The 26,964-nt window shown below is 35.4% G+C and overlaps 5 protein-coding genes across 7 annotated transcripts; 3 read left to right on the forward strand and 2 right to left on the reverse strand.

Moving 5' to 3' along the window:
• The first annotated feature begins 4,142 nt into the window (after window positions 1-4,142).
• On the forward strand, window positions 4,143-5,010 carry LOC147937577 (uncharacterized). The gene is made up of 2 exons (XM_087464306.1): window positions 4,143-4,359; window positions 4,688-5,010. The coding sequence occupies exons 1-2, from the start codon at window positions 4,143-4,145 to the stop codon at window positions 5,008-5,010; spliced, it is 540 nt and encodes a 179-aa protein (XP_087320432.1).
• Window positions 5,011-9,491: 4,481 nt separating this feature from the next.
• On the forward strand, window positions 9,492-10,061 carry LOC104714889 (protein DOWN-REGULATED IN DIF1 11-like). Its single transcript, XM_010432360.2, has one exon. The coding sequence runs from the start codon at window positions 9,509-9,511 to the stop codon at window positions 9,995-9,997; it is 489 nt and encodes a 162-aa protein (XP_010430662.2). The 5' UTR covers window positions 9,492-9,508; the 3' UTR covers window positions 9,998-10,061.
• Window positions 10,062-10,853: 792 nt separating this feature from the next.
• Window positions 10,854-11,471, forward strand: LOC109126330 (uncharacterized). The gene is made up of 3 exons (XM_019229831.2): window positions 10,854-10,965; window positions 11,061-11,103; window positions 11,219-11,471. The coding sequence occupies exons 1-3, from the start codon at window positions 10,854-10,856 to the stop codon at window positions 11,469-11,471; spliced, it is 408 nt and encodes a 135-aa protein (XP_019085376.2).
• Window positions 11,472-17,657: 6,186 nt separating this feature from the next.
• On the reverse strand, window positions 17,658-19,375 carry LOC104710122 (uncharacterized protein At4g15970-like). Its single transcript, XM_087467571.1, has 4 exons — window positions 19,072-19,375; window positions 18,544-18,915; window positions 17,975-18,456; window positions 17,658-17,879 (listed from the first exon to the last, which is right to left on the reverse strand). Exons 1-4 carry the CDS (start codon window positions 19,357-19,359, stop codon window positions 17,807-17,809), a joined length of 1,215 nt encoding a protein of 404 aa, XP_087323697.1. The 5' UTR covers window positions 19,360-19,375; the 3' UTR covers window positions 17,658-17,806.
• Window positions 19,376-19,815: 440 nt separating this feature from the next.
• On the reverse strand, window positions 19,816-22,396 carry LOC104710123 (putative Myb family transcription factor At1g14600). 3 transcript variants are annotated; one of them, XM_010426670.3, is made up of 6 exons: window positions 21,953-22,396; window positions 21,435-21,511; window positions 21,288-21,324; window positions 20,764-20,917; window positions 20,492-20,633; window positions 19,816-20,203 (listed from the first exon to the last, which is right to left on the reverse strand). In XM_010426670.3, exons 1-6 carry the CDS (start codon window positions 22,131-22,133, stop codon window positions 19,961-19,963), a joined length of 834 nt encoding a protein of 277 aa, XP_010424972.2. In that variant the 5' UTR covers window positions 22,134-22,396; the 3' UTR covers window positions 19,816-19,960. The 3 variants fall into 3 exon arrangements, with proteins under 3 accessions (XP_010424972.2, XP_010424971.2, XP_010424973.2); XM_010426669.3 differs by having other exon boundaries at window positions 20,492-20,636; window positions 21,953-22,374; XM_010426671.3 differs by having other exon boundaries at window positions 20,492-20,636; window positions 20,764-20,914; window positions 21,953-22,272.
• Window positions 22,397-26,964: the final 4,568 nt, after the last annotated feature.

Raw genomic sequence — 26,964 nt, forward strand, 5'->3', positions numbered from 1 at the left:
ATGATCTGTGAACACCTGTACCTTTGCACCATAAAGATAAGATCTCCAAATCTTCAGGGCAAAAACTACAGCATCCATCTCCAAATCATGAGTAGGATAGTTGCCTTCATGCACCCGCAACTGCCGCGAAGCATAGGCAATCAATTGGTGACAGCTTGTCCTGTGGGAAGGTTGTTAAAGGGTGGGGACCAGGGTTCGAGGAACACCTAGTACACCAATAACCTACTGTGGATTTGCCCAGTGAGGGGTTAGGATCGATGCCCTGCAGGGCCAGCTTCGGGCCTATGGGGGCAAGCTAGCGGGGGGGGGGGGGGGGCTAGTGGGGTCAACGGGACGGGTTTTCACATAAAAATCGATTTTTATTGTAACAACCCATCCCGTGGACCCCACTAGCCCCCCGCTAGCTGCCCCAACGGACCGTCCGTGGACCCTGCTAGCCCCCCGCTAGCCGTCCCAACAGACCCCAAGCTGGCCCTGCAGGGCATCGATCCTAACCCATCAACGTGGAATGGAACTATTCATCCAAATCCACAGTAGGTTATTGGTGCGCCAGGCGTTCCTCGAACCCTGGTCCTCACCCTTTAACAACCTTCCCACAGGACAAGTTGCCACCAATTGATCTGCAGGTCAATTGGTGACAGCTTGTCCTGTGGGAAGGTTGTTAAAGGGTGGGGACCAGGGTTCGAGGAACGCCTGGCGCACCAATAACCTACTGGTGGATGTGGATTTCCGCAGTGATGGGTTAGGATCGATGCCCTACAGGGCCAGCTTGGGGTCCATTTGGGCGGCTAGCAGTGAGGCTAGTGGGGTCCACGGGACGGGTTATTACAGGTACTCTGCTTTATCCTTTGATAGATTTTATCTCCGATGAACATTTTTCTCCAGGTCACAGGGCTTTCTAGGCTGCTATCACAACTAACGTCGAGCTTAAGCATTTTAAAGAAGTTGTCAAGCTTAAAAGTGTGGAATACTGCTATGACAAAAGAGGTTGATGATCTTGAAGTTAAAAGGACTTGGGATGTTTTGCCCCCAGGTAAAATTGCTTTTGGTATTCAGTGGGTTTACAAGACCAAGTACAATTCTGATGGTTCGATCGAACGTTACAAAGCTCATCTTGTCGCTCTTGGTAATTGAAACAACCGCACCCGGATTTCCAATCTACAGGAAAAAATCTCACTGGAACCCCATAATTCCGACGACACAACCGGCATGGAAATCACTGCTTACAAAATTTTTCACAAATACACCAAACCCCACCTCATCAAGTTACTGAGTATGGGGTGGGCATTTCGGTTTAAGTTTGGATTCGGTTCGGGTTCGGTTCAGTTTGGTTTATTCGGTTTTGGTAAAACTCTAACCAAACTCAACCGAAGTTAGTTTGGTTTGGTTTCTATTCGGGTCGGTTTATGTTTGGTTCGATTCGGTTTGGTTTGGTTTAGTTTGGTTCGGTTTTAATTCGGTTTAAAAATCAATTAATGTAACAAAATAAAACTGATTATGGTTTTATAATAGTTAATTAATCAAAAAAATTAGAAAAAGTAGGAAATTAAAATTAAATACCTAATATTAAACATAATTAAATCTATATTTATATTTAGTTAATTTTATTAGAAAAGTTAAAAAAAAAGTAAAATAGAAACCAGATGCAAGTGGTCATAGTTAAGATCACATATTTATAATTTTAATAATATTATTAATTAATTTAAAAATACATTGGGTTATCGGTTCGGTTCGGTTTAAAACCAAACCAAACCATTTGGGTTGAGAATAAACATAACCGAATGGTTGGTGATATGCTCAAATTTACCCTAGAGCTACTCTCTCAAATTAAGAGATCACTGTAGTATTTAGGGATCAAATCCACAAGGACTCTAGATTCACACAATATATTTAATAATCTTTTAATTATGCTAAAACAAAATTGTAATTTAAATAGCAATGCAAAAACAGAAAATAAAAGAGTTGTAAATCAATAGGAACAAACGCTAGGCCTAGGAAAATTCTCAGGAAATCATGGAAAATTAGATCAATTAATTAAGAAAGCATGATTCAACAATTAAGCACCGTTATTGAACTCTAAACACAAATATAAATAAATTAGTTTTCACAGCAAATATTATCTAAGTTTGAAAACACAAAAATCCAAATCTCTTTGCAAAATTCAAGTTAAAACCAGCAATAAAATCAAGTTTAGATAAGTTCACAAAATCACTAATTCAAATATCTTTGTAAAAAGTAATTTTGCTCACGAAAGATTTTTATCAGGAAAATTAATTATATTCTCATATCAATTAATAATCATAAGTTCTAAATCCAGATGACTAATCAAAGATCTAGCATTAAGAACAACCTATGGTGAAGAACAAGAAAGATAATGAATCCAAACAATTAATCAATCTAACAATCCATGAAATCCCTAATGAGAAACCATAAACCTAACAAACAGATTTACTCAGACATGATCAATGAAACAACAACCATGAATAAAATAGATATCATTAAGAAATTAAAAGAAGAAGTAAAGGAGTTCTGAATCTTCTCTGAAGGAGTCTTGATTCTTCTCTCCAAAAGTTGCAAGGAAAAATAAAGCTTAGATCTAAAACAATGACCTAGAAAATCTATTTATATTCCTAAACTACGTGTAGGGACTAATGATGTAAATATGGAAAACTTTGGGACAGCTTTGTAAATCTTCAAAACTTTTGGGAAAACTTCTGATTTCTTCTTTGGCTCTGCATCGATCGATTCCATAAGTTGCATTGGTCGATGCATCTTTCTAAATTCGTCTCCCAACTTCACAATTTAGCCTCAATGCTTGAATGTGCTCCAAATCCTCCTATTTAGCTCTATTATGCTCCCATCCACGCTGAATCATATAAACTATGTAAAGACTCACAAAGAACCTAAAAACACATCAAAAGACTCCTTATATCATGGTTAAGAACACCTAAAAACCATGATATATCAGTTGGAGTGTAGTATTGGGTTTGGTTTAGGTCGGTTTGAGTTCGGTTGGTTCAGTTTGGTTCGGTTCGGTTTGGTTTAAATGCCCACCTACTGAGTAGCACAGCCAACCATCCCTAGCGACCGAGTAACAAGAGAGGTGGGCTGGAATATTTGACTCAGTCCAGCCACGGATAACACTTCCCCACAAATACTCCAATTCACCATCAACTCCTCCAGTGTCGATTGACACCTCCACCTGGTGTCAATCATCACCCAACACACCACTTGCGATCCAACACACATGGTATCGATCGATACTCTCCTAGTGTCGGTAGACACCGACACCCACGACATCACTTCCGTTGATCTCTCCTCATCCAGACTTAACTCCAGCCGTTCTCCTACGATCCAAACACATAACAACATGCTGGTGTCGACCGAAACCACTTTAGTGTCGCACGACACCCCAACCTTACCACAAAACCGCATATGCCATAACACAAACCAACCGTTCATTCACCAAACCCACCGTTGGATATGGATCTTGTAGCACCACGAATCTCCCCACCAAAATTTCAGCTAAAACGGACTCCATTTCATCCTCCAATGTTGTCCCGAAGTAGCCATCACAGACCATAGTGTTGAACGACACCAACCCAGAAACCACGACCAGAGCCTTCCTTCAACCTCCTTTTCGCCACAAAACCCTAATCCTTCACAACTATTGATTTCCTAATCAATTAAGCACCAAAGAACACAAGTTACCTCGATAGCAACCATGAGAGAGACAAGGAGGCCCTTGTCTCTCTCAGTCCACCACCAAGCTCACATCCTTCTCCTTATACATGACGAGGATGGATCTCCTTTATCCTCCCTTCCAAGTGAGAGCACCACAACTATCTCGCCTTCTTTCCTCTAGAACCACCAATCCTCCCTTTAACAAGGGAGTCGAAATATAACTTATATACTCAAGCCCTAGGGTTATTTAAACAAACCGCATCAAACCAACAATTAAAACTAAACCGCTGAACCTGGGAGATTGTTGGTGTAGACCGACACCCCTCTGGTGTCGCTCGACACCCACCCCCAAAATTCCTCCTTGGTTCACGGGTGTTACAGTAATAATCAGGTTAAAGGGGAGGATTACAATGAGACATTTGCTCTAGTTATGCGCAAATAGAAGGGATGTTTACCAAATGGACGTTCACAACGCGTTTCTTCATGGTGATCTGGATGAAGAAGTGTATATGAAGCTTCCTCTGGGTTTCCGTCATTCTCAACATGTTGTCTCCGCTCTTCGTTGGTGGTTCAAGAAGTTATCTAACTCTCTTCTTCAGTTTGGTTTTGTGGAATCCTATGATAACTACTCCTTATTCAAATATTCCCATAAAGACATTTCAATTACGCGTTCTCGTATACGTCGATGATCTTATCATTACGGGTAACAATGGACACATGATTAAAAAATTCAAAGAGTGTCTCGGAAGATGTTTCTCTATGAAAGATTTGGGCACGCTTAAATATTTTCTTGGTATTGAAGTCAGTCATGGTATGGAGGGGATTTTCTAATCCGAATGAAAGTACACGTTGGATATTCTTGCTAATAGTGGTACTATTGCTGCTTGTCCTGCTATTACCCCTCTTGAACAAAATCACAAGCTTCCTCTTGATGATGGACCACTTCTCACTGATCCTCAACTGTATCGATGACTGGTTGGTCGTTTACTCTATCCTTTAAAAGCTCGTCCGGAGCTAAGTTACTTTGTTCATGTTTTGGCTCAGTTCATGAAAAATCCAAGAGAAGCTCATTGGAATGCTGCATTGCGTGTTGTTTGTTTTCTCAAAGGATGCCCGGGTCAAGGAATTCTTCTCAAAGCTGATCAAGACTTGTCTCTTCTCGTGTACTGTGATTATGATTGGTCATCTTGTCCTTTAACACGTTGGTCCCTGAGTGCTTTTGTTGTGTTGCTTGGTGGTTCACCTATTGCTTGGAAAACGAAAAACAAGATGTTGTCTCTCATTCTTCGGCCGAAGTTGAATATAGGTCAATGGCTTTCGCTTTAAAAGAAATTATGTGGTTGTGCAAGTTGTTGACAGGATTAGGTGATAATAAAGCTGCTCTCCACATTGCTTCTAATCCGGTTTTCCGTGAAGGAACCAAGCATATTGAAAATGATTGTCATGTTTTTTTAGGATGTCGTTCTCAATGGTATGCTTTCTACTCATCACGTACGTACTAACAAGAAATTGGCGAATATATTTACTCATCACGTATGTACTAACAAGAAATTGGCGGATATATCATGTCCAAGTTGGGTGAGCGTTCAGAATCTTCACGCTCCAACGTGAGGGAGAGTATTGGGGGATAGATCATATGTATAGTTGGGCTTTATATTGTTGGGTTTGTTACGTTTGAGTCACATCTAAAACGGTTGTGTAAACCCTATTAGTGTCGTGTATATAAGCTATTTCATAGCAGATCAATAAAGCAAGGCAGTTTGATAACCAATTCTACAATAAGCATTACTTGAAAAAGAAGATGTTGAATTCTCCAGTGGAAAGGCTTATTTCATGATGACTCGTTCTTACTTGAAAATGATGTGGAGAGGAATCAATTTTCTTATGTATGTTTTTGAAATGGGTTACAACTTTGTTATCACAGCCTCTGTTGTACCAAATTAAACATAAGCGAACATAGTTTACAAGTAAAGCTTTAATTTCAACCAAATAGTCTATGATAACATCATTATTTTACCCATTTTAGCTATAATTTTAGTATGCATTTAGGAAGATTTTGATATGATTTCAAGACTTTAATGTCTATTATCAAGTATTTTAGGTTTCAAGAAGGTTTTACATGTTTTATAGCAAAAAAGACCAAATTACAAAGAAAATATGTTTCAGGACAGATTCAGAGCTTTACAGTACGGACCACTTTGAAGAACTTGCAGAACTTACATTTTGACGTTCTTGGTGTCTCTGGAAAGCTGGAAGAGTCATCTTTCTCCTCAAAGTGGAATCAAGTTAATCTGTTCACTCACCAGGAAGATATGCCCAATTTACAGAAACGTATCATAAACCGACGAGAAGATAAGTTTGAAGCCAAATGGACTTTAATGACGGCCCGATTAGCAACTATCACGGCGGCCCGGTCTGGAGGAGTCACGACGGTCCAGAACTTTTCTCAGCCGCCCCTTGTCCTGCACTCAAGAATAAAAGACGTTTCTACCCTTACAAAACTCTAAGCCTTCAAAGCCCTATAATACTCATCTAAACCTAGGGTTTAGTGTGCACAATTTGGAGCAGCCACGAGACACGACCAGAGGAGCAGCTGACGACCATAAGCCCTCTCTCGTCCCTCTCTCGAAGTTTTGAAGTTCACAAACTCTTTCTATTCTATTTGCTTTGTTCTTTGTCTCTAATGGAAGAAAATCCTACACTTTGTTTGACAATCATTGAAGTAGTATCTAAACTCTTTTTCTCTATTTATTCTTTTATGTTTATGAGTTTATTCATCCTAGCTTTGATGATTCCCTTAAACATGCTAGAGTAGTTCTCTAGTTAGGTTTAAAGGGATAATCAAAGGGAGGAGATGATCTTAGTTTAGGTGGCAATTTTTAGGGTTTGTTAGATTTATATTATGCTTATTCTATACTTTAATTCTAAGTCTTTGCTTAATGCTTTAAGTTAGCCTCATGAACTAACTATGATCTAAAGTGTGTGTGCATCGCCAAAAACTTGCATGTGTGCTTGACCTAGCTTAGATGTGTGTCGTGTCATAGGAAGCACATACCACTTACCTATGGAACTTCATGGATAATCAAACATGTTTTAAATGGTTTGATCTATGCGTTGTTGCCTGCGAAAGTTGAGTCTCGGAGTATAGGGATCTTAGACGGTTAGCTTGTGACCTATAAGTTAACGGTTCATTCATGTTTCGTAGTCCGAGTTTTAGATAAACAAACTAATCCTAAACTTTTATAGATAGATAGATCATTGATCTCCTGCAATTCCCCTTGATGCCCAACGCTTGTTTTATTTATTTTATTTGCTTTTTATTTACTTTTATTGCTTACTACGACTATGACAACCAAAACCCATTTTTATTGAGTTCTAGCCTTACATCTCTTCCGACGGATTCTCTAAACAACAATTCCTCTGTGGGATCGATCCTTAAATACTACTATCGATTAGTTGTGCACTTGCAGCCATCGTGTGGTCTTTTAAGGTAAAATATTTTGAAGCGAAAAATCACACGCATCAGTCTAATAGTACATAACATAATCCATAACTCGACATTCAACGTCTAAATACAAGTTAGGCTTTAATTTCTTTTTTTCAGTTATCTCCTATACCTGAAGGAGTTTACGGTAAATTATTATGTTTAGATGCATCATGAAGCAAACTAATTTCTGTGACAATGATGAAATATTGCAAGTCATTGGGATGATAATATCTAATATTCAAGTATCGTTCAATCCATATCATGTTACATATGAATATGTACATGGTTTCGATAATGCCACCAATACAATAGTACTCAAAATTAACTCCATACCAATATACAAATATATATGCCATGATTGCATTTTCTAAGCATTATATATAAGCGGCAAATGGACTTCTTGACGAGGAGTATGCTGCTAGGATATCCCAATTGTATTTTATGTTAATTAGTGGCATGCTATAAGCCTATAATAAAATATCTAATCCTAATCGTGTAAAAATTTCGTTTTGAAGCCTAACACAGTTCGTACTAGCAGAAAACAAGCTGATGCATTTGCTAAGGTTACCTTGTCACTTAATTGATGTAATCTTAGCAAATGCATCAGCTTGTTTTAAGCCTTACATTCATTATAAGCTTATAGCATGCCCCATATTTTATTTTTGGATAGTTATGGTAAGAAGCATGTACATTGTCTCCAATTGATCCAATTCCAAAGCATCAATTCAAACAAGATATGAGGATGACCAACACCATGACCGGTCTGAAACGAACCACAAACATGCTATGATTTACGGCATGCATAGATCATGTTGCTTCCAACTCAATGTTAATGTATACCGTGCCTTTTACCACACAGTTCGAGGAATCTACATCCAGCACCGCTCAGTGCAACACACACACCTGACCAACCTCCGAGACTCACCCAGACAACATTCGAGAATCTAGATAATTAAACGGATTTATTTACTTTTACGTATGGTTTATACATTTTCTAAATTTTAATAATTTTGAAATAATGTTTTATACATAGTTTGAAATTTACTTCAAAAATCATAAGTTTTAAATAAATTTTTGAAAATGACACATTCTTCAATTCGTAGCAATTGTTTTTTCTTTTTGTAATGGCAATCCGTGATACTTTTGCCAAGAATTTATAGTATACCATTATGTGGAAATAATTTGGCATAACATCTCGATCATCTATTTAATGGTATTTGGATTTCTCGTTATCCAATTCATTTTTGGTCTGTTAATATACCATAAACCTCTATAAATTAATAATGTTAGGACCATCACATTTTATTAATTTATAGTAATATTAATTTATCTATAAATTAATAAATATTAAAATATAATGGAAATTAATAATTATTAATTTATAGATATATGTTTGAATTGTTTAATATAAAAAAAAATATAAATTGAGACAATTTTAGTTAAATAAGATTAGACTTTCAAATGTTATAAATTTTATTTTTTAAAAATTGAATTTTTAATGTTTAGAAAACATTATTGACAAAAAATTACAAATATTATACATATTATCTTATACACATGACATACATAACTAAAAAATTATGAATAATAATATAAATCATTGTATTTTAATAGTCTATAGAACGGGAAAATACCCGAAAAAACCGTCATCTATTTTTTATTTGGACGTTTAATACCTCGTGTTATTTTATTGGAAGAAAAATACCTCATTTATTTAAATTTGCCATAAAAAATACTCGTTTATATAAGTGTTAGTAGATTCATACTTACGGATTAACGGACGTGTAGAAGCGTGACAGAATCATGTAACATCGTTAAATTTTAACCCCACGTTTCTAAGTAATATATATGATTTGTCTACGCAGCTCCTTGGTTTTATTGTTGTGGTTTTGTGGTACGATGTTTGGTGGTACGATGTTTTGTTTTATTGAGACTATATTTTACATGAGAATTTCAAAAAAATTATTATCTTATTATCTTATCGAATTTTGTTATTTTTTACACTGACCCGACTTGGGACAAGCAAAATTTATTAATTTATAGTGTTTATTAATTTATAGAAGTATTAAATTAAAAATATTTTCATAAACTGAAATGCATTAAACGAGCCATATTTGTGAATGATGTAAAACGTCAAAAGATGTGAATTATGTTGATAACTGATAACATATTGTTGGGGAGAGATAAATAAACAAATATGTTATTATCATTATTTGATAAAATGTAACTAATAATAACATTAATGAACATTCGACACTATAAATACATACAAAATCCTCGTTTAGTGGCATAAAAAACAAAGAAAACCCAATTAATAAGTAGTCAATCTATTTTAAAATGGAGAATAAAACTATTTTCATGATATTTTCTGTAATCATGGTTTTGGTATTGCTTTCTCATCCAAATTTGGCCATTGAAGAGAATAATGATGAGCCACCACTCATGTCAAATGACGAGTTTGATACAGCGTTATATGCAACTTCACCAAGTTCGATCGAATATAATACCAATATCTATGGAAAAACTTCAAAAGAGGATATATATTATCTTATGAAGTGCAGTAAAAATACAGGATACAAAACTCGAAATTCCGCATTTTTATGTTTTGAAGAAATGATAGCTGAAATTCTTGTGAACAGACATGCTTCAAGGGATTGTTGTGTGGGGGTAGTGAAAGCTGGAAAGCAATGTTTAATGGAATATATGAAATTATTTTTTCAAAGCTATTCATTAAAACATTATAATTATAAAAGGGTTTCTAGAACTAATAAAGTATGGAACAGATGTTCTACTGAAATTGGTGCTCCTTCATCATATTCGGGTTAAAAAATGTAACAAATTATTATTATTATTATTATTATTATTATTATTATTATTATTATTATTATTATTATTATTATTATTATTATTATTATTCTTATTATTATATAATTTAAATTGCTTGTATTATACCAACAATTTAAAATATTTGAACAGTACTACCAACTAATCTATATATAATAGCAATCTGGATATATACCATCAAAAGTTGTGTTTCTTCAATCATACCTTTTAGATAATTTTCTAAAAAATATGTAAAAATTCTAAATGTGTGTTTTAAAAGTTTCGATTATTATTGTAATAATTCTTTTTTGTAAAATTGTAATTGTTCATTGTAGAGTTGTGTTTATTCGAATATTCTTATCTTTTGAAATCTAAAATAGGTATGGTATTTTAGTTATTTATTTACTTCTTTAATTATTTTTCTTCATCAATATCTTTGCAAACTTCATTCGAATACAAACATTTCAATATTTACTAATGAAGATTAAAATAAAAAAAATATATAAAGAATTAAAGACCAGTTTTCTATCTATGATATACAATTATGAATTTTATGCAACTTATTACATATTTTCATAAACTGAAATGCATTAAACGAGCCATATTCTGAATGATGTAAAACGTCAAAAGATATAAATTATGTTGATAACTGATAATATATCATTGGGAGAGAAATAAATATGTTATTATCATTATTTGATGAAAGGTAACTAATTATAACATTGATGAACATTCGACACTATAATACATACAAAATCCTCAATTGGTGGCATAAAAACAAAGAAATCCCAATTAAGAATTAGTCAAGATATTTTGAAATGGGGAGAATAAAATTATTTTCATGATATTTTCTGTAATCATGGTTTTGGTATTGCTTTCTCATCCAACTTTGGCTGTTGAAGAGGATAATGACGAGCCACCACTCATGTCAAATGACGAGTTTGATGCGGCATTATATGCAACTTCACCGAGTTCAATTGAATAGAATACCAATATTTATGGAAAGATGTCAAAAGAGCATACAAATTATATTATATGAACTGCGGTAAAAATACGAGATACAAAGGTAAGTCCAAAGGTAAAGGTAAGTCCAAAGGTAAGTCCTTAATGTACAAGGCACCATCACACCAGGGATCGAGTCCCGTTCCTTACAAATATAGGGATTAGGCTAATGGGCCGGCCTGTTGTGGTCCAATGGTTGACAAAAAAAAAAAAAAATACGAGATACAAAACTCCAAATTCTGCCTTTCTATGTTTTGAAAAAGTGGTAGCTGAAATTCTTGTGAACAAACGTGCTTCAAGGGATTGTTGTGTGGGGGTAGTGAAAGCTCGAAAGCAATATCTAATGGAATTTATGAAATTCATTTTTCAAAGCTATGAATTCAAACGTTATAATTATAAAAGGTTTTTCAAAATTAATAAAGTATGGAACAGATGTTCTACTGAAATTGATGCTCCTTCATCATTTTCTGGTTAAAAATTATAACTAAACTTATTATTATTATTATTATATAATGGTTTAAATTGCTTATATTATACCAACATTTTAAAATATATGAACAATAATACTAACTAATTCTATTAGATATTTTTTGTCAAAAAATAAATATAATAATAAAACAATTTGATTCATTGCTTAACACCATCATTTGTTGTCGCAAGCCCAAGAAAATGTTTCATGCTAAATCTTGCAAGAATTCGATTTCAGTTCAATTTGGCAGATTTTTTTTGCGATTCAAAAACCGAGAACCAACGCAACTCAATGCTAACCACCAATCCAAAAACCCAATTAACCAAAATACCCAACTCATTTAACCCGATTAACCCGTAATATGTGATTCGCTGAAAAAATACCTTAATAAGTTAATATGGATCCCTCTCTTGGCAGGCAAGACCACAAATTTTCTTATGATTGGTACAAAGCTCAGAATTTTTATCGATTGGCCAAGCATATCTCTACACGAAAGTATTTCTACTGTTTGTATACTCACCCAAATGATATTGGAATTCAATTCTATAATAGATATGCTAATCAAATGTTAATTGTTAACGTATTAGTGAAATGCATAGTAATTGGCTCAACACTAAAAAGTATATAATTTGACAGTAACATTTAGCGTTAATCTTTTTTGACTCATGTTAAGGGAGCTTCTATGTACGATATGTTTCATTCTATAAATACAGTATATAGTTGATTATACTCCCTCTGTTTTCACAAAAAATGTCATTTTGACCAATTACACACAAATTAAGAAAAACTTGAATTATATCTAATAGAAAATGTTTTGGGTTAAAGGTAAATTACAAAATTTGATATTAAAAATCACATTGGAAATATAAAGTGACAGTCTTTGTGAAACAAAGAAAATACTCCAAAATGACACTCTTTGTGAAACAGAAGGAGTACATTTTAACAAATCAAAATTAGTTAATTTGTTTTTTTTTCGATAGCAAAATTAGTTCATATATATATAATTTGCCACCACGCGCGTACTTTGAAACAAGATCAGATAGATCAATTTTCTCATATAGCAATTTCCAATAAATTGTTTTTCTGGTCATTGGGTATATTGCTTAATTCTAGAATTTCTTATTTCATAAATCTGTTTACGTTCACAATGCTTGATAAAATCTCTTTACATGCACTACTTAGGATGTCCTGGTTTATTTGCATTTACAGATTACAATTTGACAGTAACCATATGTTGTTAAAGTGACTTGAAATCTCTGAAGACGTCTGCAAAAATGTAAAAGACTGTGTAAGGCGTACAAGGCTTTTACTGGGCTTTTGTAGAGATCGACTCAAGGCAACTTAGGGTTAGGGTTTGGCGGTGTAGGCGGCGCAGCCGCCTGTATGGTGTAATAGATTCTAGAAGATTCACAAGATCTTTTATTTTCAATTGTATCGGGTTTTTGAGGCCTATATAAAGAGACTAGAGGTTTGTAAGGTTGTTCATCAGATTAATAATATAAACCCTAGACAAAGGGTATCTGCCTCAAAGAACACTCTGTTTTATCTTTTCAAAGTCTTTCTTATTCTGTTTGTGTTCATCCAAATTCACAACAACTGGTATCAGAGCGCCAGGTTCAATGACGAGTTCCGAGAAGTTTGAGGTTCCACGTTTCAATGGAACAGGAAACTTCTGTATCTATCAGACCCGGGTGAAGGACATGCTGAATCAGCAAGGGATGAAGAAAGCTTTGTTATACACAAAGCCAGAAGCGAGCTCGCAGGATGACTGGGATGAGATGAGGGAGAAGGCGGGTTCAATGATACGAACATGTCTTGGAGATGAAGTCGTGCATCAGGTTCTAGATCTCAGATATTCAAAAGAGATCTGGGATAAGCTAGAAAAGATGTACATGTCGAAGTCCCCATCTAGCAATCTATACCTGAAGCAGAGGCTATATTGGTTTAAGATGGCTGAAGGAGCAAATCTGGTCCAGCATATTAACCAATTCAACCAGATCGCTGGATTTCTAGGGCGTGTGGGTGTTATAGTCGAGGACGAGGATAAGGCCATGCTGCTGTTGTGTTCTTTGACTCCTGTATATGAGACGTTGGTGACTGCACTATTGGCTGACAAAGAGACGATAAGTCTGCAGTCGGCTACAGACTCGCTGCTTGGACATCATAACCAACGCCAACAGCATGGTGGTGGTAGCAGTGACAACCCTCAAGGTGATGTACTCAGGGTACTGAAGTACAGAAGAACAAGGGAAAGCAGGGAGGTGGCAAGATGAAGAAGATAATCTGTTATAAGTGTCAGAAATAAGGACACTATATAAGAGAGATTGTCCCCTGAACAAGGAGCAGAACAAGACAGAAGGTTCATCTAATTCTGTGAATGTGGATGCAGTGAAGGTCGAGTTCGAGTTGCTTGCAGTGACTACAAGCAATCACACAGATTCTTGGATATTGGATACAGGCTGTTCATTCCACATGACTTCAAACAAGCATTGGTTTGACACGTATCAGGCTGGAAATTTTGGAACTGTTCAAATGGCTGACGATAGAAGCTGCAGTGTTGTTGGTATTGGACAGATCAAATTTTGGATGCATGATGGCACTTTCAGGATTTTGACTGAAGTGAGGCATCTTCCAGCAGTGAAGAAGAATCTGATATCTCTTGGTACACTTCACAGGGACGGATTCAGGTTCGTAACTGATGATGATAACTGTGTGAAAGTACGTAAAGGAGATATGGTGTTGATGAAGGGTCAGCTCACAGCAGGGAGTGTTTATCGTTTACTTGGAAACGTGGCTGTAGGTGGAGATGCAGCCGTGGTAACTGAATCATATAACACAGCTCTATGGCATATGCGGTTGGGGCATATTGGAGAGCATGGTTTGTCTGAACTTCACAAGAGAGGTCTTCTGGATGGTTTGAAAAATTGTAAGATGGAGTTTTTTAGGTACTGCGTGATGGGGAAGAAGTGCAAGGCATCTTTCAAGACAGGTCTACACACCACAAAGAGTCTTTTAGACTATGTGCATTTTGATGTGTGGGGGCCTACACAAGAACATTCATTAGGAGGAAGCAGATACTATGTCATCTTTATAGATGATTTTTCTAAGAAGGTTTGGGTTTACTTCATGAGGCAGAAATCTAAAGTTTTTGAGAAATTTAAGATTTGGAAGGCTGAAGTGGAAAACCAAACAGGGAGGAAGATGAAGTATCTAAGGTCTGATAATGGTACATAGTATACAAATGGAGAGTTTCAGAAGTTGTGTGAGGAGCAGGGTATTCAGAGGCACTTTACAGTGCGGAAAACACCACAACAGAACGGTGTAAGTGAAAGGATGAATCGTTCTATTGTAGAGAAAGCAAGGTGTTTGCAGTTGAATGCAGGACTCCCGAAGATCTTCTGGGCTGAAGCCGTATACATGGCGGTCTACCTCATCAATAGATTGCCAAGGGTTTCTTTAGAAGGAAAGGTTGTTGAATAGGTATGGACTGGGGTAGACATTGATCTATCAAACTTGAGAATCTTTGGATGTCCAGCTTATGTGTTAGTTCCCAACAACGAAAGGTCAAAGTTGGATTCGAAGTCCAAGAAGTGCGTTTTTCTGGGTTTTGAGAAAGGCGTGAAAGGTTTCAAGTTATGGGATCCTGAGGCTAAGAAAAGAGTGATCAGCCGAGATGTGGTGTTTGATGAGCAGTACATGCTGTTGTAGGCGAGTTCAGAACGAGTTCCTGTGACCATTGAGGCTAATACTGGTTCAGAGATAGCGGAGGATGAAGAGGAGTCTAGTGAAGCTAGACCAGCAGCGGAAGCAGATGAGCATTCTCCTGAGGTGGAGCAGTCTCCTAAGGTGGGGAAGAAGGATAATCAAATACGTACAGAGGGGAGTTTGGCTGCAACCAAGGAAAAGCATGTAGTGAAGGCACCTGTCAGATATGGGTATGAAGATATGGCTAGCTATGCTCTGATGATTGGTACAGATGATCCATCAAGTTTTCGTGAAGCTATTAACAGTCCTGAAAAGGAAGAATGTATTGCTGCTATGACAGAGGAGACAGTTAGTCTGAACAAGAATCAGACATGGGAGCTTACAACACTTCCAAAGGGGAAGAAAGCATTTGGTTGCAAGTGGGTCTTCAAGAGGAAAACAGGAATCTCTGAGAAGGAAGTTGTGATTTTCAAGGCAAGACTAGTAGCGAAAGGGTACTCACAGAGGGAAGGGGTTGATTATGACGAGATTTTCTCCCCTGTAGTTCGACACACGTCCATCCGTGTTGTGTTGGGACTGGTAGCTTGCTGGGATTTGCATCTTGAGCAGATGGATGTGAAGACAGCGTTTCTCCATGGGAATTTGGAGGAAGAGATCTATATGGAGCAACCTGAAGGGTTTGTCAAGTCTGGAGAGGAGAAGCTTGTATGCAGACTGAAAAGATCTTTATACGGGCTGAAGCAGGCTCCTAGACAGTGGTACAAACGTTTTGATACTTACATGTTACAGATAAAGTACCTGAGATGTGAGTATGATTGTTGTGTTTATGTGAAGAACGTTGGTAATAATTCTCCCATATTTTTGCTGTTGTATGTTGATGAAATGCTCATTGCTGGAAGAAATATGGATGATATTGTTGAGTTGAAAGGGCTAGTGGGAGAAGAGTTTGAGATGAAGGATCTTGGTGCTGCAAAGAAGATTATTGGGATGGAGATTCGCAGTGATAGGAGTTCTTAGAGATTGTGGTTATCTCAAAGAAGCTACATAGAGAAGATACTTGAAAGGTTTGACATGAAGAATGCAAAACATGTGTCTACTCCTCTGGCGAATCACTTCAAGCTCTCAGCACGTCAGTGCCCTATTTCTGATGAGGAGATCAGAAACATGGCACAAGTTCCTTATGCTAGTGCAGTTGGTTGTCTGATGTATGCGATGGTTTGCACAAGACCAGATTTGGCTCAAGCTGTTAGTCAAATCAGTAAGTACATGTCTAAACCTGGGAGGGAGCACTGGAATGCAGTGAAATGGATTCTCAGGTATTTGAAGGGTACTACAGATCGTGGTCTCATGTTTGGAGGACATGAGTGCAAGGCAAAAGTCGTGGATTTCGTTGATTCAGATTATGCAGGTGATCTTGATAACAGGAGGTCTACAACAGGGTATGTATTTACTCTTGCTGGAGCACCTATAAGTTGGAGGTCTGTGTTGCAGTCTGTTGTTGCAATGTCAACCACTGAAGCCGAGTACATGGCAATGGGAGAGACAGCTAAGGAGGCATTATGGGTTAGAGGACTTGTAATGGAATTGGGTGTTGAGCAAGGTGGAGTTCAGCTACATTGTGATAGTCAGAGTGCTTTATATCTGGCAAAGAATCAAGTGTATCATGGTAGGACAAAGCACATTGAGGTAAGATATCACAAGATCAGAGAGTTATCAGTTTCTGGTGTGATTTTACTGCAGAAGGTGCACACGTCTGAGAATGCAGCTGATATGTTGACCAAGCCAGTCACCATGGAGAAGTTCAAGCACTGCTTGGATTTGCTCCAGGTCTTTCATTGCTAGATGAAGACAAAAGGTTCCCCCAAAAGCTAACAAGGAGTTGAAGTTGAAGTCAATGAGATTTTGTCGTCAAGGTGGAGTTTGTTGTTAAAGTGACTTGAAATCTCTGAAGACATCTACAAAGATGTAAAAGACTGTGTAAGACGTACAAAGCTTTTACTGGGCTTTTACTAGGCTTTTGTAGAGACCGACTCAAGGCAACTTAGGGTTAGGGTTTTGGGGGTGTAGGCGGCTACGGTGTAATAGATTCTAGAAGATTCACAAGATCTTTTATTTCCTATTGTATAGGGTTTTTGAGCCTATATAAAGAAACTAGGGGTTTATAAGGTTGTTCATCAGATTAATAATATAAACCCTAGACAAAGGGTATTTGCCTCGAAAGAACACTCTATTTTATCTTTTCAAAGTCTTTCGTTTGTGTTCATCTGAATTCACAACACCATACAGTTAACAAACGGCTATTGGACTCTTGCAATTAGAGATTACAATTTGAACACATACCTCTTGCTAGAAAATATTGCTATATATATTTAAAAATACTCCCGTGTCTTTTTTCTTAAAAAAAAAAAAAAAAAAAAAAATCTTTGTAAATTCAAGAAACTATTTTTGCCGCCAAAATTAGAGAGGAGAAAGAGTTCTTTGGGACAATGGGCAAACCAATTGTGTTATGTATTTTGTCTTTAAGAATGATTGGTCATTTTACAGACCTTATCTTCTATATTTCTATTTTCATTCGTGTGAAAGCAAAATAAAATCTCAAAACAGTTTCTCTATATACATTGTAAGACACACACACTTCACTGTTTAGATTCTTTTGGTGATCTGCTCTCTTCTTCATCCTTAGAATCAATCAAACGAAGTGAATCAAGACTGCAAAAAACAAGAAACAAAAGGTTCTATTGATCCACTATAACAGTCTCAAAGATAGCAAAAAAAAATGACAAAAGAAGATAGATTAAAAGAACCTGCAATTCTGTGGGACGTTCCAGGTGAAACCAGAGGATTGGTTAAGATGAAGTGGTAAAGACATGTAATCTCTCCAGTCCTGAAGCATGATTCTAAGATCATGAAGCTTACTCTCCAAGCCAAAGCAGCAATTCGCATGCATTGTACAAACAAGATTCAAATCTTTGCTTGGTTCACAGAATCCACCGAAATAAGCTGTGTTCAAGAACCTAATCCTAAGCCTGATTTTCCAAATGAAAGAATCTGCCTTGATGAAGTTCAGAACATCCTGGTCGTGGTATTTAGGGTACTTGATCCTTGCATCATACCAGTACTTGTAGAATCGTATCGTTCGGTTACTTGATCTCACAAAGTTAAATCCTCCATTTGGTCTATTCCTTAGATCGTTCGCCTTTCCTATGTAATGGTCACAAGCAATCTGGAAATCAGCATCTTTGTAAAACCGTGGAAAAGGGTTCCTGAACCACATCACATCAGCATCCTGTAAACACACAAAACTCATAAAATCACTCAACAGAACAACAAAAACAAGTTCTTGTTTTCAGTTTTGCCAAGAAATTAAACATACCGTGAAAACAAAGTTGTAACCCATCTCAAGAACAGTACGAAGGAAATCGATTCTTCTCCACATCATTTTCAAGTAAGAACGAGTCATGAAGTAAGCCTCGCCACCAGAGAAATCAACACCTTCTGTTTCAAGTCTGAAACAATGCTTATGGAACTCTTTGCAACGTGAATACGCTTTAGCATCCAATGCAATGATCACCAAGTGTTTCAAAAGCTTCTTTGTTCCTTTCCCGATTCTAAAACTCTCGAAGAAGAGATCGATCACAGATCCTGGAGCTGCCCAAGCTTCATTCAAAGTTGTCAATATCACTGTACGATCTTTCATTGCAGCTCTACGCAGTACATCTTCTAGCTTAGGTTCCTTAACTTCCTCCTAAGTAATCAAAACCAAGAATCAGAATACAGAACACAATCAAATCAAGATGAACTTGAAACCAAAATCGAATCCAAATCGAATCCCTAAATCGAACTCTAGTTAAGTCAAAGATCGAACACCAAATATAGAAACGAAGTGGGGAAGAACACTCACCGGAGGCGAAGCCGAAGAAGAAGAATCATTGAGAGAGGGAGAAATGCGAGAGAGCGTCGAAGAGGAAGAGCCATGGGGGACGGTGTTGAGTGAAACAGAGGTTCTGTAGAGGACGAAGCAAAAGAAGACGACGGAGAGTAAAAGAACGGCTCGGAGTACATTGGCGGAGGAGCACGGTGGCATTACGACGGAAGCTGCGGTGGCGGTGGAGGAAGAACGATTCTCATCGTCGCCGTTGAGTCTCTCCGTCTTGGACTTGGAGCTGAAACGGTTCGATAGATTCATCATCTTCGTCGACACTGACGACGTTGGTCATCGTCGAGGCGGTTATAAAGGTTGTTTCAATTTTTATTTTTTTTCTTTTTGAGTTTTTTTTTTTCGTTTTTACAATTTTGTGTAGAGAGAAACGGTTACAACTTTAATTCAAAAAAATAATAATAATATTGACTGAATAATAATGATAAACTCTTCTAAATTATCTATACCGTAGGATTGGTGGGTCAAAATAATATATACCGTCAGATCTTGAAACTAAAACGCTGCGTTTAAATGACTTTATTTTCCAAAAATCAAAACGCAGCGTTTATTGGAAATTATTTTCTCTACCGTAGGATTGTGTTTTGAGAAAACAAGAAACATTCTTTACCGTAGGATCTTGATAATCAAACGCTGCGTTTTAATGATTTTATGCTTTAAAGACGAAAACGCTGCCTTTGGATCTGTTTGTGTTCATTGTCGGTTGGATTCATAAATATATTTTTCAAGATTTCTAATAAACTTTGAATCTCTCGAAAAACATAAAAATCCTAGTTTAAAAAAAAAACACATCCGAATAGTTTTCACTGAACCTACTAATCTAATAAGAACAAATATTTTTGCTTACTTTAATTTAACTACCGAGGAGAGAAATCGAGAGATTAAGATTAAGATCAATCTTTGAAGAACCGAAGCAATCTTTGGAGATGAATGGTGCAGAACAAGTTGAGACTGCTGCTTCACTCGTCTCGCTCACTGTTGATCCGTTGCTTCTCCACTGATGATGATGATTCAACGACAGAGACAACGACAAATCTTCTTCTTCTTCTTCTCCTTCTTCCTGTTCTTGCTCTTGTTCCCGCCACTCCTCTGTTTCCTAAAAGAACCACAAGACGAGATTAGTTACTAAACCTGATTAGAATCGGTTTGGATTTTACCTCGGTTTCAATCATACCGGTTTAATAGATACTCAAAAACCAAGCCTTTAAATCCATTCCAAACCAATGAGATCATCATGATACTTAAACCGGACAAATTCGTATAAATCAGACCGGTTAGGAGTCTAAACCGGATTAGATTTGGTTTGGCATTGACCCTCTAAAAATTAAATAATATTTTTACAAAAACTCTGTTGACAAAAAAAGAAAGAGAAGAGATAATGAACCTTGGGGAGGAGGTGATGTGATGGAAACGTCGTCGTATCTGTCGTCTTGTTGAAGATGGGAAGAAAGTCATGATCATCAACATCATGATAACCAGAGTCTGAAGTCGTCTGCTCTGCTCTTCGTCGTCCTCCTCCTCCTCTGCTGCTGCACCACCAGTAAAGGACAATTCAAATAAAGACAAACAAAAAGTATATTATGATACTGAAATGAAATTAAAAGAAAATGAACTTGTCAGAAAACAATAAATAAATAAATAAATGAATAAAAATACCTAAGAGGAAGAAGAGAAGGAGAATGTGAAGAAAGAGGAAAAGAGTGAAAACCCAAAAGACAATCATTCCTTGAGTGTAAAGACAAGTGATCTTCTTCACTGTCTTGTCTTCTTCTTCTTCTTCTTATTGAAGATGATGATGAGCTTTCTTCTTCTGCCAACCCCAAAAATAAATAATAAATGAGACACCATCATATTAATGAATATTCTCTTCTTCTCCTGTTCTTCTACTCTCTTATCTCTCTCTCTTCTTAAAAAAAAAAAATAAGTAAAAAATATATATGTATTTATGACAATTGTCTTATGAATCATGACACTAGACCAATAGTACATACTACAAACAGATACAGTAAAATAATTAAATTCCATCCCATTATTATTATTATTTTGTTTTGATGTTAACAGTTCAAATTAATATTCAACGGTCCCATTCTTTTCCCAAATTCATCATTTCACTACTTTTTTCTTCTCCCTTCTGATAAAATTTACACAAACGAAATAAATTTTTGTAAAAAAATTATTACCTGGTTTCCCCAAAGTGAGTCTAGATCCTCTATACATCTGGTTAATATTATGATCAAAACAATCATATAAAAGTGATTTAATATTATGAATTAAGTTAGGGAAAAAAAAGAGAAACTTGATGATGTTTGGTAAAGTTAAAAAAAAACCTGAAGATGGCTTTTGACATGTGAAATGGTGAGTCCCTTCACGTCCATCATCTTAAGAACAAGTTTTGGCGTTGCTCCTGTTTCATCATACCCAACCAAAAAAAAAAAAACAAATATCAAAAAAAAGGTGACTATGATGATTCCTTCTTTATGGATGGATTACTTTTTTACATGAAAAAACAAACAAACCAAAAAAAATCCAAACTTTATAATATGTATATCTGAATGAAACAAAATAGCAAAAGCGTGTTTTGGATTCAATAACTTGACGACCATGATAAACAAATGAGAAATTTTCAAACTTTTTTTTATATAGAGAACAACAATCTAGAGAAAAATCCAAACTTTAGGATAAGACTGAAACAAAAGTGTAAAGACTTGCTTCAAAAAAAACTGATTCTTTATGATTATGAAGACGATGATATGATGATGAGACAGTTCATGATATAAAAATCGTAACTTTATGACATGAATCAAACAGAAGTAACGAAAGTTTTGATTTTTGTTCGAAAACTTACGGTATTGACCACCGAGCATCTCGACGGCGTTAACGAAACAACGGTGAAGATCAGGCGTCCATCTAAGACGAGGAACCGGAGACCGTACGTAAGGCCTTACACCACCGCCACCGCCACCGTTACCCTTAAATCCAACGCCGGTAACGTTTCCGTTACCGTTTCTCCCACCACATCTACCCATTTTTCAGACCCAAAGCTAAAAACCCCAAGAAACAAAAAAACAAAAGCTTTTTTTTTTTTTTTTTGTTGGTTCTGTGGAGAGAAGAGAAGAGTAAGAGAAGAGAGGATTTGAGGTAAGAGGTGTGAGGTTTTGGGATTATAAAAGAAGAGCAAGTCCCTTTTTTTTTATTTTGTGTGTTTCTGATTTTGTTTTTTTGTTGGAGGTTTCTAAAACATGACTGTCTCTTTTTCCATCTATTCTCTTTGTCTCTTTTGGATTCACTCATACTTATAAAACCTCTCTCTATACATATATTAGTATTTTTTTGCATAATTCCAACATTTTTATTTTAGAGATAAGTTTTCATTCATTTTTTTCTCCCGGATATTCCCATTTTAGTTAGTTGTGTTTAATTTGGATTTATATTGATTTTTTTGTTTGGGTTTAGAGCTAAAAAGTGTAATTAGCAAAGCTAAATATCAGTTTTAAGAGTTTAGTTTTTAATCAGAGATATAATAGTTTACGTACGGTTTTGGTTTTATTACCAAATTGTGTTTAATGATGTAAGTAAAACACTACAAGAAAACAATCAATTTGCTAGGAATATTTGCGAAGGAAATTATCTCTCGCAAATTTGCCTTAGAATTGCGAGACATTTGCTACAAACTTTAAATCCATAGCAAATTCCTCGCAAATTTGCGATGGGATGTGTCCTCGCAAATCCGCTGCAAATTTGCGAGGGATATACGAGAGATTTGTAAGGACATTAATATTCCTCGCATATCCATCGCAATATTGCGACAGCTTTGCGAAGATAAAATCTATAGCAAATTTGCGAGGGATATACGATGGAATTAAAAGTGTCATCGCAAATTCATAGCAAATTGAAAAAAAAATTATAAAAAAATTATAAAATATAATAAAAATGATTTTTAGAACCATTTGCTACAGTCACTCGCAATTATCTTGCAAAATTTCTGTAAAACATCCAAAAAAATTTTATTTACTTTTAAAACATGTTAAATAATAAACATTGGCAGTATTCTTTTTATGTAAATCTATGGATTTTAAAATTTGTTAGCAAAAAGTATGATAATTATTGGATTGTTTTCTTTTAAAAACAAAACAAACTTAAGTGGTAATAATGTTTTAAAAGGAGTTATATGGATTTTATTAACTTAAGAAAATGAAAATTTCCCATTGGTTAATCCATAGAGACAAGGATTGCACTTTAATAACATCATCCACCGTTGATAAGCTTAGATCCAACGGACCAAATCTACTCCTTCTTTTTCACTTCTTCTTCTTCTTCTCCTTTTTGGTCTCATTTCTTCTCGTTGGTCTCCTTCTCCAGATCTCATGAATCAGTTAAGCCATTCACCATTATCCCTTCTCATTCCACAATTCTCGAAGCTCCATCTGCAACCTTCCGCCATTCAACGCCACCACATCTCGAAGTTCCCGTCGTCGTTCATTGGAACAAATATCGAACGCTGTTCACCACCACCACAGCTCGAAGTTCTCGCCGTCGTTCACCACTACATATCAAAAGTTCACCACCGTTGCATCTCATCCTCCGTCGTTGCGTCTCATATTATAAGCCGTCGCATCTCATATCCTCTGCTGCTGCCTCTTCTCTCTGCCACCATATTCCCGATCTCCCTTTGCCATCATATCTTCTGGCGCTATTCACCTTCGCCTCCGCCGCGAACCACAATCATCGACAATACATAATATATGTCTATACATACAAATCTGTATTTTTTTTAATTAATTTTTAATAAAAGAAATCATTATTTATTCAATAAAGAAAAATCATTATTTTCTTTATTTTGGTAACATTATCAACTTTTAAATAGATTAACGTAGTTTCTTAAAGATTATTAATTATATTTTTTTATAATTATTTATGGTCCCTCACAAATCCATAGCATGAATATAATTTTTTTTTTGGAACAACAAATATATAATTATTTTTAAAAATGTCGCAAATCTATAGCAATTTTTGCGAGGAATGTACTAGACATATTTTGCGAGGGATATGTTACGGAAGATTTTCCTCGCAAATTTTGCGAGGGATTTACGAGATTTTTAATTTGCGAGAAGCGATTTGCGAGGGATTATCTTTCTTCGCAAATCCCTTGTTATAGGCTATTTGCGAGAGAATCGCTAGGAAACCTTCTCTCGCAAATAGCTTGTTTTCTTGTAGTGAAAGCTCCAATAGAAGAGACAATTATTATATTGTTTTGTTTTGTTTATGAAATTAATTCCATGGCATACGTGACGGTTTGATGATACGTGAATTAGTATATCGTAAAGTCAAAAAAATTCATAATCTGATTATGGTTTGTGGTTGGGTCGTCACTTATCTAGACAATTTAGAGTAGCAAATAAACAAGAATTAAAGATCAACAAGAGAGAGAGAGAGAGGGAGGTGTGACATGTGTTTTTGACCTATATGTATGCAAACAAATGATATATATTAATCAACAAAAGTGGTAATCATACGAAAAATCCCATTTGACTTTGGTTGCATTAGTCTTGACTCTTGACCCCCCCCCCCCCCCCCCCATTCAATTATTATTTATCTTAAATATTTTTCCTTAAATATAAGATAATCATTGCATATCAACAACGTACCAGAGATCTACACAAGGCTATATATAATATTCACACAACTTGCATGTAAAACAATTAAACACCTTTGTTTGATTGAAAGAAAACAAATTTTCTTTAATTTATAACACAAGAAATTACATTATAGGGATATGGGATTTACCCAAATGAAGAAGTTTCCTCTAATTTTTAACTTTCTCTCTTTTTCACCACAGCTAGGTTTTACTTAAGGCCAAAATGAATTAAATTTAAATTTAAATTAAAAATAGCCCAAGTGCTTAGCTTTGACCATAGCATAATTATTGTTTCTATTTTTTTTTTTCTCATTTCTGTTTTTTATTTTGTAGGGTTTCGTGTTAAACTTTCTGATTTCAATAAATCAACAAATTTTACAATGGTCCTTCGTTATGTCTTTTGGACCACCGTTTTGACTTCATTCCCCCTAGCTAATTCCCTTACTCATTTTTTTTCTCCAATTTGATTTCCCATTTATATATTTTTTTTCTCTTCCCTCTTAAGTAATACTAATAAGAATTATTTATTTTACCCAAAGTATATATCTTTTGTCCCCATTCTCTGGCTCTATGTGTCTAACACCTTTTCTTCTTATTTTTTTTCATCGTTGCTTTGGAATACATCGAAGACGAATCAAAACCATCATATCCCCTATATGGTAGCCGACAATAATTACTGATTTCTCCAATTTTTCTAACCATGGGTTCAATACTTCAATATAAATGAAATTATATTATTTTATTGTGGACAGATTTTAAAATCAGACGTAATCAAAAATTATACTACTATGCTTTGCCTTTCTTCTCATTCATGCACATTCTCTATATTATTATAAAAGCGTGGAATGATCTGCGTATATGCCAAAATTAGCTTTAATGATTTAAGAGAATTTTAAACAATGGTTTTGAGAAAAAGTTTAGTGGTCGATTAGACGGTAACTAAAATATAATTATTTAATCATCAGCTTTGTCAAAGACACACGAGTTGCGTATGTTATCTATAATATTGACTAGACGAATGATACAAAAAGCTACCTAGGTCATATCATTGATCAAAGTAATTACATTCCAAGAAGGCGTTTTATTAGTGAAACATTGTTATAATCAAGTATAACTTTTCATCAAACACTACTTTATTTTTTGCTTAACTACTGTGATAAAAATCATACAGTATAGCCTAGTATTAGTTTGATATTTTCAAATTGGGGATCAATTGTAAAAATTGCTATTAAAAACAGAATTCCATGGATGGATAAAAAGTCTAAGCGAATGTTCAAGTGCCAAAATTGTTAGTACTATATATAATATATTATTCGGTGATAAATAAATGAGAAGAAAAAAAAATATGAAAGGAAATGATAAATAAATACATTAAATGAGCCTGGCAGAGACAAATAGCTCCAAGAGAAATTGAATGAGTAATTGACTGTGGAGAAGGTCCATGATTCATGGCTTTTACCACAATCAAAAACATTCAATAATTCTCTTTGTTTTTTTAAAAAAAATATTATTATAAAACTTTGTACACACATATATGTAAGATAATGTAACCCAACTGGCTTTTGGACTATAAAACCATAACATTCTCTTTTTTTTCTTGTGAGTGGAAAAAATTTGGAAATCTTACCAAACCATATACAATACTAGTATAGATTTGACTATTGTTAATTATTTTTTTATTGGGTCAATTTTTCTCACACATTGATTGAATTCAATCATAGAACAAGGCAAATTCTTTACGATGATTAAAAAAAGTAATATAAAAAGGTGTAATCCACATGAAACACCTAGAGAGAACATAGAAGAATTAGCTTTTCACACCTATAGAATAACACACAAAACAAAAGTGAAAGAGAGTTGTTTAAAAGTGTGTGATTTGGGAATGGTTGGGCCACAATAACACAACTAATAAACGTAATGGATAGAAATAGACATGCATGGTTATGTGAAAAGGTTTAGATTGGTGAGTGCATAATTATTGGAAGTAGGACCAAACAACTCTTTGACTTTTCATCCTTAACGATTGGAATTAGATTTGATATGTTTTCTTCTTACCATAACCTCTTCCATTCTTTTCTTATCCACGTAGATGGGATCTTCCATTGAAGTGTATATAATTTGGTTCTGTAAGCAATTTATTTGAGCTTTTTCATTTGACAAAAGAATCCTTTCGATCTCATAAGTTTTCTTCATTATCAAAGATTAAAGTTTGGAAAACCAAA

The sequence above is a fragment of the Camelina sativa genome, chromosome 9 (assembly GCF_030686135.1).
Source record: "Camelina sativa cultivar CO46 ecotype springtype chromosome 9, ASM3068613v1".
In the NCBI taxonomy this organism is placed as follows: domain Eukaryota; kingdom Viridiplantae; phylum Streptophyta; class Magnoliopsida; order Brassicales; family Brassicaceae; genus Camelina; species Camelina sativa.

Coding starts and splice junctions, on each gene's coding strand:
- LOC104710122 (XM_087467571.1), bottom strand. CDS start 19,359: ATGATGAATCTATCGAACCGTTTCAGCTCCAAGTCCAAGACGGAGAGA. Junction 18,457..18,543: donor GTTACAACTTTGTTTTCACG/GTATGTTTAATT, acceptor GTGTGTTTACAG/GATGCTGATGTGATGTGGTT. Junction 17,880..17,974: donor AACGTCCCACAGAATTGCAG/GTTCTTTTAATC, acceptor TGTTTTTTGCAG/TCTTGATTCACTTCGTTTGA.
- LOC104710123 (XM_010426669.3), bottom strand. CDS start 22,133: ATGGGTAGATGTGGTGGGAGAAACGGTAACGGAAACGTTACCGGCGTT. Junction 21,325..21,434: donor ATGTCAAAAGCCATCTTCAG/GTTTTTTTTTAA, acceptor AATATTAACCAG/ATGTATAGAGGATCTAGACT. Junction 20,204..20,491: donor CACATCACCTCCTCCCCAAG/GTTCATTATCTC, acceptor TGGTTCTTTTAG/GAAACAGAGGAGTGGCGGGA.
- LOC147937577 (XM_087464306.1), top strand. CDS start 4,143: ATGGACGTTCACAACGCGTTTCTTCATGGTGATCTGGATGAAGAAGTG. Junction 4,360..4,687: donor CATTTCAATTACGCGTTCTC/GTATACGTCGAT, acceptor ATCCTTTAAAAG/CTCGTCCGGAGCTAAGTTAC.
- LOC109126330 (XM_019229831.2), top strand. CDS start 10,854: ATGGTTTTGGTATTGCTTTCTCATCCAACTTTGGCTGTTGAAGAGGAT. Junction 10,966..11,060: donor ATTATATGCAACTTCACCGA/GTTCAATTGAAT, acceptor CGAGATACAAAG/GTAAGTCCAAAGGTAAAGGT. Junction 11,104..11,218: donor TCCAAAGGTAAGTCCTTAAT/GTACAAGGCACC, acceptor AAAAAATACGAG/ATACAAAACTCCAAATTCTG.
- LOC104714889 (XM_010432360.2), top strand. CDS start 9,509: ATGGAGAATAAAACTATTTTCATGATATTTTCTGTAATCATGGTTTTG.